The following is a 13,187-nucleotide window of genomic DNA, read 5'->3' as shown; positions in this document are numbered from 1 at the left end:
GCTCTCAAGAGATCTGCAAAACAGTAAAACAAAGCTACTCTTGCACCTGTAACGGGACATTACGCCAAAGGAACGGGTGAAATAGCGGCAACTTTCAGGGGATCTACCTTCCTTCTTCAGTGACCCTGTTAGAGCAAGCTTGACTGTTCTGATCTTGTTCATATCTGTGCCAAGTCTTTTTTTTTTTTTTTGCCCTCAGTAACTGCAACACTAAAAGTGCTTGGTCAGCCAAGTGCGGTGGCTTGGCCTGTAATCCTGGCACTTTGGGAGGCCGAGGTGGGCGGATCACCTGAGGTCAGGAGTTCGAGACCAACCTGGCCAACATGGAGAAACCCTGTCTCTACTAAAAATACAAAATTAGCTGGGCGTGATGGCGCGTGCCTGTAATCCCAGCTACTCGGGTGGCTAAGGCAGGAAATCGCTTGAAGCCGGGAGGCGGAGGTTGGAGTGAGCCAAGATGGCACCACTGCACTCCAGCCTGGGCAACAAGAGCAAAACTCCGTCTCAAATTAAATAAAAGAAAAGTGCTTGGTCAATGTGTGCTGAAGAGTTGGTTGCTGCCGCTCGGCCTAGTTTCTTATGGTCTCCTAGCAGTGCAAAAGCAGCCTGGTGTGGGCAGACCAAACTCAGGCAGGCAGATGCGGGTTATCAGTGAGTTACAGGACCTTAGGTATTAGCAGTCACTCCTAATTCTACAGCCATACACTTGCAGTGGCACCCAGGGTAGTTCTGGGTGACAAATGAGTCAACGTAAGTGAATTCACTGAGTATATGCCAAAAGCCTATTCACAGTGTGTTATCATTCCTGAAATGTGAATTAATGTTTCTCAGAAAATTAAGAAGCTTGGCCAGGCGCGGTGGCTCAACCTGTAATCCCAGCACTTTGGGAGGCCGAGGCAGGCGGATCACTTGAGGTCAGGAGTTTGAGACCAGCCTGGCCAACACGGCGAAACCCGGTCTCTATTAAAAATATAAAAATTAGCTGGGCATGGTGGTGGGATCCTGTAATCCCAGCTACTCAGAAGGCTGAGACATGAGAATAGCTTGGAACCTGGGAGGTGGAGGTTACAGTGAGCTGAGATCGTGCCACTGCACTCCAGCCTGGATGACAGTGAGACTGTCACAAAAAAAATAATTAAAAGCTATGATCCAGTTATCATTTAAACCTACAACCACACCCACACCCACCCAGGCTAAGAAGTTTGAATAATTTGCCCAGGAATCAAAAGGGGCCATAATTCTGGGGGGATCACTTGAGCGCAGGAGTTCGAGCCCAGCCTAGGCAACATGGCCAGACCCCATCTGTTTTTTGTTGTGTTCTGTTGTTTAAAAAACAGGCAGGGTGGGGCGTGCCATCACTCAAACTCAGGTCTGTGTTTCTCCCCAGTGGCACCCCGGAAAGGCCCTCAGAGATCCAGTTGAACAGGCTCGTTTAATATGAGAAAAATGGAGGCCCAAAAGGTGCAATGGTTTGGTTTTGTTTTTTCAACAGAGATAGGGTCTCAATATGTTGCCTAGGCTGGTCTCAAACTCCTGGCCTCAAGTGATCTTCCGGCCTCAGCCTCCCAAAGTGCTGGGATCACAGGTGTGAGCCACTGCGCCCACCCTAAAAGGTGCAATTTTTTTTTTTTTTTTTTTTTGGAGACGGAGTCTTGCTCTGTCGCCCAGGCTGGAAGGCAGTGGTGCAATCTTGGCTCACTGCAACCTCCACCTCTTGGGCTCAAGTGATTCTCCTGCCTCAGCCTCCCGAGTAGCTGGTCCTACAGGCACTCAGCACCATGCCCTGCTAATTTTTGTATTTTTAGTAGAGATGGGGTTTCACCATATTGGCCAAGCTGGCCTTGAACTCCTGACCTCAGGTAATCCGCCCGCCTCAGCCTCCCAAAGTGCTGAGATTACAGGCATGAACCACTGCGCCTGGCCTGGTGCAATGGTTTTTTTAAGTCCCCAAACCCAAATCTGATTCCTGGTTGGAGGCGCTTTCCAGTATCTACTGTCTTTCCCCTTTTCCCTGCCAATCCAACTTCATTCCTTGGGCTGGGGAGGGAAGAGAACACCAACATCTGATCCAACCTTCAAAAGCAAAGGACAGTCAAACTCACACAATGAAGCTAAGGAGCACTGGCGTCAGATCTGTAAGTTTATTTGCTCAATGTACGACAGCTACATAATGACTCACATTCATGATATTCCATCACTGAGGAAACTGCTAAAGATGGTCCGTGTGTGAAATAATTCCTTAGAGAAACACGGAGCTGGAAAAATAATCACTGATTAGACCTTAAAAATAGTTCACTGCATAACATGACAAAAAGCACAAAGGCTCATTCAGAGAACATATTTGTTGTTCTCCAACACTGTAATAGTTATAATTTCACCATGACAAACACCAGACATTAAGATTAAGCTAACACTGGTGTTTCTTTTGCTCCCCCCCCTTTTAAAAACAAAATATATAACTGCATGTCACTATAGCAACATCCAAAACAGATCAAAATTTGTTACAATCACTATTTGGTAGAGCAAACTTTACCCCCAAAAGGAAAAATTAAATTAAAAAAAAAAAACCTTAAAAAAATTTGAAGACTTAATTTTTTTGTCATAGGAATACGTAACACCTACAGTATAAGTTAATCAATTTCAAGCTACTGTATAGAAATACAACACTAGCATGCACAATATTGTATCAATAGAGTAATGGAGGAGTAATCATTTCACTGGAGAGACAGTATCATAGGCAAGTGCATTTCTTTAAAAATAAAGAAAAGAAAAACCATTCAAGCTGCTTAAATATCAAGTCTCCCATTCCCTCTCCGTTTTCAGCCCTCAGGTGTGATTTTTATCTTGCATTATTCTAAAAAGCAGCCAGAGCCAAAGCTGAAATTTAAAGGAAAAATAGGTTTTGTAATTCCAGTAAATCATTTCCAAATGCTACAAGGAAAAACGCAACACTGCTCACTGGACATGAAGATAAATTAGGGAAAGCCCCACCTACCCCGCTCCCCCCCCCCCTCCCCAAATCGTCTTCCTCCCATGGCAATGACTTTAGGCGCCTGTGAGAGTGCACAAAAGCGGCAAAGCTTCTTCTACTAGTTCTTCTGGTAGGCTTCAGTTAACTGGGACTTTTGCTCTAGAGTGAGGAGGGGGCCTCCTAAGGAAAGTCATGCTGGGTAAACTGTGCGATGTTACAGAGCACATTGAGTCTGTGGTCATCGTGGTTCTTCTATCTTCACTGTCACCTGTATCCTGTTACATATACTCAGTTCCTAATTGTAAGCTCAATTTTGGTATTAGCAAAAGCATCTGTCAGTTTTTCCTCAATTACTCACACCTCTTCTTGCCTAAATAAAACAAAGAAACAAAGAAAACAAGTGTGGTGTCATTACACGTCTCGGGAGTTCCTCGTCACTGACTTTATATATATAAAAAAAAGAATGCACATGCGGGCCACGTTCACAGATAGACAGATTCACCCGAAATGAGAATGAGGGCCTTAAGGCTGCCGAAAACAAATGGGTGGAAATAGCAACGTTGTTTCCGTCAATTCCAAATGTGCACTGGCTGCGTGAGACAAGCCAATCTCCAATTTCTATGCTTTTTTCATTAAAAAGAAAAACTATCTCGAGAGGAAAAAGTTCTGGTCAAATAGGAGTTCAGTGTTTGTTATCTGGTAACAGTTTTTTTATCTTCCTACAATTACTTGGGGAAGGAGTGTCTTCAGGGAGGAAAAACTGACACACTGACAAGGCTCCCGAAATTGGACAGAATGGTTAAGGATATAGCTCTTCCTTTTGGGTTTTTCTACCAGTAGGCTTCTAGCACCTGAATTTTCACACACTGCACCACAGACCTTCTCCAAACGCCTCTCCGACCCCACAGCTTCTCCACCCAGCTGCGTCCGCCAGCACGAGGCGCAGTAGGAAACGCCCCAGTGCAGAGTGGGTGACGGCAGTGTGATCCCTGAGGAGGGAGCTGCAGCAGCTTCAGAAGCGGGATGTTCTCTGAAAATACCAACACGATCCATGACATACAGACCTGAATTTTCTCTATTTTTGTGGCGTTTCACGTTTCTCTCAACAGGATTAATAATTTTGGTGGTGGATTTACGTTAAGAGGAAAGAAGGACCAAAAAAAAAAAAAAAAAAAAATCCCACAGCCACCTGCCGAGCACCTATGAACCAAAAACCTGAAGTCGCTTTCATTCTCATTTAGCCTAGGAGACCAATCAACAGCAAAACCAACCTGGATAAGGCTGAATAAGGATGTTAAAGCCCAAACAACTAGCAAAGGAAAAGTACACAATCGATGGCTTGATGTTACATATGGCTGTAATGTAGAAATACTGTAAACTGCAATTTAGTGTTAATACTGTCAACTAATCAGAGACTTCGGAAAACTGGCAAGGCCTAAACCATAAGGATGAATGAGACCTCAGGTTCTAAGTCTGTCAGTCTGGGATTTACACTGTTCCATGTCTGTAGGCTACACCCTGGAAAACATGCAGAGCCGAGACAGATGAGATAGAAAGTACCCAAAACGAGAGACGAGAGCGTATGTACATAAAAATCCTTACTGGAACCACAGAACTTACTGAATGAGGGCCATTCCTCTTTAAGTTTTCTTTTCATCTGAAAACCCTATTATCTAGCAATAAGTTAAATTAGAGACAGACAGCTCCACTTGCATGAATCTACAGAACAGTCCAGACGCCAGTGTGAGGCTGCTATTCCAATACCAGCACAGCTAGCCTGACTTTCCACTAGTGGTATTTTGGCAAAAATGTCAAAGAGGCGATCAAAGACAGGACAGGTCGTGGGTTTCTCCCTGGGAAGGTCATCCCTCCCTTTCCCTCCCCCACCCGACCCCCAACTCATGGGAAAAAAATAAAGACTGCAGTAGTAGCATCCGCGTGCGCTGCCAGTTCCCCTGGGGCCTTAATTGTTGCCTTCGCCGCCGTCGTCGTCCTGCTGGTCGCTCGTCCAGAGCGTGAGGTTGTCGCGGAGGAGCTGCATGATGAGCGTGGAGTCCTTGTAGGAGTCCTCGTTGAGGGTGTCAAGCTCGGCGATGGCGTCGTCGAACGCGGTCTTGGCCAAGTGGCACGCTTGCTCTGGGGCGTTCTGGATCTCGTAGTAGAAGACGGAGTAGTTAAGAGCCAGGCCTAATCGGATGGGGTGGGTGGGCTGCATGTGCTCTTTGCTGATTTCGTGGGCTTCGCTGTAGGCCTTCTCGGAGGACTCCACCACCGTCGCCCTTTTCTCTCCGGTGGCCACTTCAGCCAGGTAGCGGTAGTAGTCCCCTTTCATCTTCAGGTAGAACACTTTGCTCTCGTACTGGGTCTCGCTGCAATTCTTGATCAGGTAGTTATCCAGCAGGCTCAGCACATCCTGGCACACAGCCTCCAACTCCTTCTCTATCTTCTCCCGGTACGCACGGACCATCTCAATCTTCTTCTCATTGCCGTCTGCAGATGTCTTCTGCTCAATGCTACTGATGACCCTCCAGGAAGAGCGGCGTGCCCCCACAACGTTCTTGTAGGCCACAGACAGAAGGTTTCGTTCCTCATTCGACAGTGGCTCATTCAGCTCTGTCACCTGTCAGGAGGAAAGAACAGAGTTGTTATGGTACAGATGGTGTCCACTGGGTTAACTGTATCTTTGAGACACTAGAACAGAGCTCTGTTGAGTAACATGATGAACAGAAGGAAATTACTTTGTGTGGGCTGGGGGAAGGGGGCTGGAGGTGGAGCACACACAAGGGAGGGAAAAGTGCGGCTGGATCAATGAATCAATGGTGTCTGAACCCTGGCTTCCTCCCCAGAAAAGGACACAGGCTTATCACGTGTGTTCCACAAAACACTGTCAAGTCTAGGCCTTAGATGAGAGACTATGAGTACAGATGGTCTAACTCAGTGGTTTTTTAGGAAAACAGACTGACAAATTCCTCCTAATCCTGCCCTGTCTACTAAACTTCAGTCCCATCTCTTCTGGATAAGAAAATACTGAGTCAACTTCAAGCTGACTTCTGAGAAACATGGAGGCCTTTCTGCTCATATGCCAACACCACGTGAATTCTAAACCTCAGGGAGTCCGAATAAGGGGCATAGGATTGAGTCTGATCGCTGTGATACTTTAGCAACCCAGGGAACATGTTATTTGTGGCAGTGGGAGTGTCTGACTGAATACAACTTTACAACCAGCAATACAAAAGAATGAGGCGAGCACAGCGCCTCTAGCTGGGCAACAGGAATCAATGCTTCTCCCAAGATGGCCATTTCTCAAGGCTCCCGCCCTCATCACCCCCAAGACTAATCACTTTCAGAAGACTAAAGTGGCATCTCAAACCAATGTTGTATATTTTTATGACTACAAATAACTGCTTATTAATATCAGCCAATAATACTAAATTTATTTACCTGGTTTCTATAGTATCAGAGTCATATACTATTACATTACTTGACAACCATATGAAATACATTATTATTATTATTATATTTGACACAGGGTCTCATTCTATCGCCCAGCCTGGAGTGCAGCAGCAAGATCACAGCTCACTGCAGCCTCAACCTCCCCAGGCTCAGATGATTCTCCCACCTCTGCCTACCGAGGAGCTGGGACTACCAGCACACACCAACTGGCTGGGGATGGGGAGAGGAGTGGAGAGGAGAGAAGAAAAGTGGTTACTCCCCGTCCCTTGAGTCCCCATTGTTCCGTGTTGATCAACTGCAGCATCTGTATAACATTATATTACATACAGAGACGACAGGTAGGGACCTAGAATCCAAAAAGATCTACTAAACCAAGCTTATCCAACCTGTGGCCCACAGGCTGCATGTAGCCCAGGATGGCTTTGAGTGCAGCCCAACACAAATTCGTAAACTCTATTAAAACACTGAGAATTCTTTTTGCGATTTTTTTTTTTTTTAGCTCATCAACTATTGTTAGTGTTAGTGTATTTTATGTGTGGCCCAAGGGAATGTGGCCCAGGGAAGCCAAAAGACTGGACACCCCTGTACTAAACTCCTGGGGCATGGGGGAACTGAACTACCAGGAGACTTTTTTTTCTATGTTTGAATCATTATGTTCAGTATGTTGGCCCATGCCTGTAATCCCAGTGCTTTGAGACACCAGGTGGGGAGGACTGCTTGAGGCCAGGAGTTCAAGACCAGCCTGGCCAACATAACCAGGCCCCATCTCAAAAAAAAAAAAATTTTTTTTTCTTAAATTATAAACGGGGGGTATGCTTGGCAAAAGTGATTACAGTCATTACTTCAAGCAGCATCTACTCAGAGATAATTAAATCAAAACATAAACCAAATCATGCTTATTAGTTTATGGCAGGCAATTCATTTTCTGAATGAACTGATCAGCAAGTGCTACACGCTCAAATATTCTCTAAACTGATTAGTGGTGTTGTTAAAGTTAACATTTTCCTAGACATTACTGATGCTCTGTTTTAATGCTGGACAACGTTACTCCTACCAGCCATGCCCTCAGTGAAACAGACTCAAAAGAGGGGAAGAATAGGGGGTGGGTACTACTTGAGTTCAGAGCAGAAGGAAACCAGGAAAGAGATGCTTTGCTCCACCACCTCCTGTTCCCCGCACTTCTGCAAACACTCCTGCTGCACGAATAAAACACAGGCACCTCGTGTGTCATTCTGCACTGATGATCTGTCATCCAGCAGACCGCTGTCACTCATGCTGAATTCTGATGTGTCCACAAATAACGGAAGATTGGGCTTTTCCCAGCTCCATCATTCACTAAGCAATCTTGGGGACAAGCCGCTTCATTTCTCTGGGCTTTGGTTTTCTTATCTGCAAAACGGGGATTTCTGCTTCTTTCATAAGGTAATATACAGGTATATCAGACAAATAAGAAAGTCTTTTTTTGTTCTTTTTGAGACATGGTCTTACTCTGTTTCCCAAGCTGAAGTGCAGAGGCATGATCACACCTCACTGCAGCCTCAAACTACTGGGCTCAAGCAACCCTCCCACCTCAATCTCCAGAGTAGCTGGGACTACAGGTGTGCACCACCATGCATGGCTGATTTCTTTTTTTTTTTTTTTTTTGGAGACAGAATTTCAAAAAGACCTGGTCTCACTCTGTTGCCCAGGCTGGAGTGCAATGGCATGATGTCGGCTCACTGCAACCTCCCCCCAAGTTCAAGCGATTCTCCTACCTCAGCCTCCCAAGTAGCTGGGATTACAGGCGTGTGCCACCATGCCTGGCTAATTTTTGTATTTTTAGTAGAGACAGGGTTTTGCCATGTTGGCCAGGATGGTCTCAAACTCCTGGCCTCAAGTGATCCACCCGCCTCAGTCTATGGCTGATTTATTTATTTATTTATTTAGAGATGGGGTCTCACTGTATCAATCCGCTGGAAGTGCAGTGGCACTATCTTGGCTCACTGCAACCTCAGCCTCCCAGGGCTTCAAGCAATCCTACCTTAGCCTCCTGAGTGGCTGGGACTAAGGTACATGCCACCACACCCAGCTAATTTTTGTATTTTTCTGTAGAGACAAGGTCTCGCCATGTTGCCCAGGCTGGCCTTGAACTCCTGGCCTCAAGTGATCCACCCACCTTAGCCTCCCAAACTGTTAGGATTACAGGTGTGAGCCACCGCATCCAGCCATTTAAAAATTTTTAGTAGAGACAAGGTCTCACTATGTTGCCCAGGCTGGTCTTGAACCCTTAGTTCAAGTGATCCTCCCACCTTGGCCGCTCAGAGTGCTGGGATTACAGGTGACAGCCATTGTGCCCAGCAAAGTCTTCTTGAAAAAGTAAAGTGCTACAGAAACGTGAGGAACTACTTTTAAGAATACCCTGAATAATTTTCCTTCGTTTTAGTTCTCACCACAGGGGATGTCTACATTTCCTAACGATCTCCCAGCTCATCTTCCTGTATCGGGTGTCTCTTCTCCGTTTCATCCTCTTCTCTATATTAAGCGGAAACTGCCTTAGCTGCCTCACATCGCTTCCTTTCCATAAACCCTAGTTCCATACAGCCTGAAAAAAAACTGCCCAGACTTGGCTTTGGAAGGAGCTGAGCCCTCGGGCGCTGCTGCCACCCATCTCTGGCATACTTTCCTGAGTGTGCGAATGCTGAAGACAAACCGCCCCGCGGTGCAGCCCTCATGACTGCCTCCAGTGCAAGGAGAGGCCAGCGTGCTGAAGGCCACAAAGATCAAGTTCTGGCCTTTCCCCTAAATCATGCTGTCCTTATTTCAAGGGCCAGGAGCTATTTAAAGCTCAAATTACCTCACCAGTCCTGGGGGCACTCCTCCTGCCGCAAATGAAGTCTCCCACCAGTGCCCAGAGAGGCAATCTGTACTTATGTAAAGTCTGCCTAGCTGTCCCCAGACACATTGGAACAAGGAGATTATGAAATGCCAGGATCACCTTTGGATAAAGTAGCTCGACCACATTTGGAACACGCCCAGATGTTCTCTGCCAGTGAAAAACTAAGTTAGAGGGGAAACCCTTCAGCTCTAAAAAGTCTAAAGAAAGGTTGTTCTGAACACCTTAAATCAGAATTTTTAAAAATCCTTTATCCTTTAGATCATAATTACTTGCATAAGAATCTGTTATTTTTAAATTAAAATAAGAGATCCCCACCATATTAGTTTTAAAGGTCAACAGATAACCTCTTAAAAGAACAAGTTATTCTAATAGTGTCTAAAATGATTTAATCAAGACAAAATGACAGAATGACTATTCAATGTGGGAAGATACGGGATCTTGTATCATTTGGGAAGGGAGGTAACATTTTTCAAAACAGTCATTAAATTTGTTGTTGTTGTTTAAACAGAGACAGGGTCTCATTCTGTTGCCCTGGCTGGAGTACAGTGGTGCAATCACAGCTCACTGCAGCCACACCACAAACTCCTGTGCCTCAGCCTCCAGAGAAGCTGGGACTACAGGCATCTACCACCACGCCCCCTAATTTCTGTATTTTTTGCAGGGACCAGGGTCGCCCTATGTTGTCCAGGCTGGTTTCGAACTCCTGAGCACAAGTGATCCTCCAGCCGTGGCCTCCTAAAGTTCTGGGATTACAAACGTGAGCCATTCTGCCTAACCTACTTCTTCTTTAAAAAAAAAAAAAAAAGAAAGAAAGAAAGAAAAGAAAAGAAATGGGGTCTCACTCTGTTGCCCAGGCTGGAGAGAAATGGCGTGATCACAGCTCACTGCAGCCTCCACTTCTCAGGCTCAGGTGATCCTCCCACCTCAGCCTCCCATCACACCCTGGTTAATAAATTGTTTCTACGAATGCAACACTTGTAAACATGGTCCCCAAAATTTACTGTCATAGCTGTTGGAAAATGTAGAAGGTTTCAGTTTTTATTCCCCAGAGTTGTATGTTCTGCTTAAAAACAAAGTTTCTGCCTTCTCTACTACTACAAGCTCAAGTTCAAATTTCTTATTTATTTTTATTTTATTTATTTTTTTTGAGATGGAGTCCCGCTCTGTCACCAGGCTGGAGTGCAGTGGCACAATCCCGGCTCACTGCAACCTCTGCCTCCCGGGTTCAAGCGATTCTCCTGCCTCAGCCTCCCGAGTACCCGGGATTACAGGCGTGCGCCACTACGCCCAGCTAATTTTTGTACTTTTAATAGAGACGGGGTTTCATCATGTTCCAGGATGGTCTTGATCTCCTGACCTTGTGATCCGCCCACCTCGGCCTCCCAAAGTGCTGGGATTACAGGCGTGAGCCACAGCGCCCGGCCTCAAATTTCTTTTGGTGACTTAAAAGATGTTAAAGATAGCTGTAGGTAAAATGGTTAGAAAAATCTATGTTATTCTCACCAACAGTTTAATAAGTAGAACTCCCCAAATCCCAGCTGCTAAGGAATCAGATGTTAATTAGTGTCAACTATTTTCCCCTAAGAGTTGATGAGGACACAAACCTTTTCTACCTAAGATTAGCAACTCTTGAAATTCTTGGAAAGCTACTTAGATGACTTTCTGACCTTAAGCCATGGAGTACCAGGTCATTCACAATTTCCTTATCTACCAAGAACCTTACATTGTAATGGTAGGGACCAGGCACAGCCGCTCACCTCTGTAATCCCAGCACTTTGGGAGGCCAAGGTGGGTGGACCACTTGAGGTCAGCAGTTCGAGACCAGCCTGGCCAACACGGCGAAACCCCGTCTCTACTAAAAATACAAAAATGAGCCGGGTGTGGTGTGCATGCCTGTAATCCCAGCTACTCAGGAGGCTGAAGCAGAGGAATCACCTGAACCTGAGAGGTGGAGGTTACAGTGAGACGAGATGGAGCCACTGCACTCCAGCCTGGGCAACAGAGCGATCTGTCCGCACCCCCACCACACCCCCCCAAAAAAAGTTATGAATGCAACTTTGCATTTTTAATCTTCTTAAATAACTCCTCGGGGCTCAAGCAATCAATCCTCCTGCCTCAACCTGGAACTACAGGCATGCACCACCTCACCCAACACATTGATTTAATAAAACTGAAAATCTCTACAAAGAACTGAAGTTTACATCCAAAAAATAAGCCAGGAGAGATGAACAGGCAGAGCACACAGGACTTTCAGGGCAATGAAACTACACTGTGTGATACTCAGGTGGTGGCTACATGCCTCTATAAACTTGTCCAACTCCACAGAATGTAGATCACCAAGAGTGAGCTCTACTGTAAACTGTGGACCTTGGGTGATAATGTTTCATTAATTGCAGTTTAAGTGTACCCCTCTGGTGGGGGCTGCTGAGGGAAGAAGGCTGTGCTTGTGTGGGGCAGGGGGTATATGGGAACTCCATTAAACTTTACTGTGAATCCAAAACTGCTCTAAGAAAGTCTGGCTTTTTTTTTTTTTTTTTTCTGAGACAGAGTTTCACTCTGTCACCCAGGCTGGAGTGTGATGGCGCGATCTAGGCTCACTGCACCCTCTACTTCCGGGTTCAAGTGATTCTCGTGCCTCAGCCTCCAAAGTAGCTGGGATTACAGGCACCCACCACCACGCCCGGCTAAATTTTGGTATTTTTAGTAGAGACAGGGTTTCACCACGTTGGCCAGGCTGGTCTCGAACTCCTGACCTCAGGTGATTCACCCGCCTCGGCCTCCCAAAGTGCTGGGATTACAGGCGTGAGCCACCGTGCCTGGTCTTTTTTTTTTTTTTCAACCTAGCAAGTGCTAGGTATGAGGCTTGGCTCCATCTTACATTTTCTGTCCTCCTAGAATTTGAGAATATTGTCATCTGAAAGGGCCAAGGGCCATGAAAAAGAGAAATGCAGTGAGTGCTAAATAGAAACAGAAAGAATGAGATGACCAAATGCAGGATGTGCGCTGATGTCCATGTTAAGGATACACCATGCAGACAGTGGATAAACCACTGCAAACGGATGGGACACGGTTCTCCTTCATCACAACTCGTTCGAAAGACAACCTATGTTTACTAAATAATCAACTAAACACTGTGAAAATAACCTTATGTATCTGAAATAACACACCTCAAACATGAACTCCCTTCTGTGCAGAAGAGTTAACATAATAGGCTTGAGTCTGCTGTCTTTCGAAAGGCCTGCTTACAAGGCTGGTCTCTGGCTGGCATCTGAGAACTTGGATTTAGGGAGGGTTCCCACCATTCCCTGATAAAGATGGCTCACTGTTGCCAATCTGTTGGTACAAACAATCTGGTTTATATTAAACCTGTTTTCCTTCTGGGAATCTGGATTTGGACATGTGCTAGGCAGGCAGAGGGTACTTAAGTGACCAGCCCCCAGCTGCTCTCTAACAAGACCCCTGGTAGACAGCATTTCTCACATATTGTCACAGCTTGGAATAATGATGCGTATCCCGTGTGATTTCCCCGGGAGAGGACTCTTGAAAGCTTGCGCCTGGCTTCCTCTGATTTTCATCTCCTGCGCCTCTTCCCTTTGCTAATTTTTTTTTTTTTTTTTTTTTTTTTTTTTTTTGAGATGTAGTCTCCCTCTGCCACCCAGGCTGGAGTGCAGTGGTGTGATCTCGGCTCACTGTGGCCTCTGCCTCCTAGGTTCAAGTGATTCTCCTGCCTCAGCCTCCCAAGTAGCTGGGTCTACAGGCGCCCACCACCACACCCAGCTAAACTTTCTATTTTTAGTAGAGACAGGGTTTCACCATGTTTGGCCAGGCTGGTCTTGAACTCCTGAGCTCAAGTGATCCGCCCGCCTCAGCCTCCCAAAGTGCTGGGAT

The 13,187-nt window shown here is 45.9% G+C and overlaps 1 protein-coding gene across 1 annotated transcript in view; it reads right to left on the bottom strand.

Moving 5' to 3' along the window:
• Nucleotides 1-2,127: 2,127 nt before the first annotated feature.
• Nucleotides 2,128-13,187, bottom strand: part of YWHAG (tyrosine 3-monooxygenase/tryptophan 5-monooxygenase activation protein gamma) — a 32,440-nt gene continuing 21,380 nt past the window's right edge. The window contains exon 2 of the mRNA XM_004045621.5: nt 2,128-5,591. Within this exon, the coding sequence (XP_004045669.1) occupies nt 4,935-5,591 (657 nt within the window). The 3' untranslated portion in view covers nt 2,128-4,934. The remainder of the gene's footprint in view (nt 5,592-13,187) is intronic.

The sequence above is a fragment of the Gorilla gorilla genome, chromosome 6 (assembly GCF_029281585.2).
Source record: "Gorilla gorilla gorilla isolate KB3781 chromosome 6, NHGRI_mGorGor1-v2.1_pri, whole genome shotgun sequence".
NCBI classification, from domain to species: Eukaryota; Metazoa; Chordata; class Mammalia; order Primates; family Hominidae; genus Gorilla; species Gorilla gorilla.
Note: the sequence above shows the minus strand (reverse complement) of the source record. Positions and strands in the feature narration are given on the sequence as shown.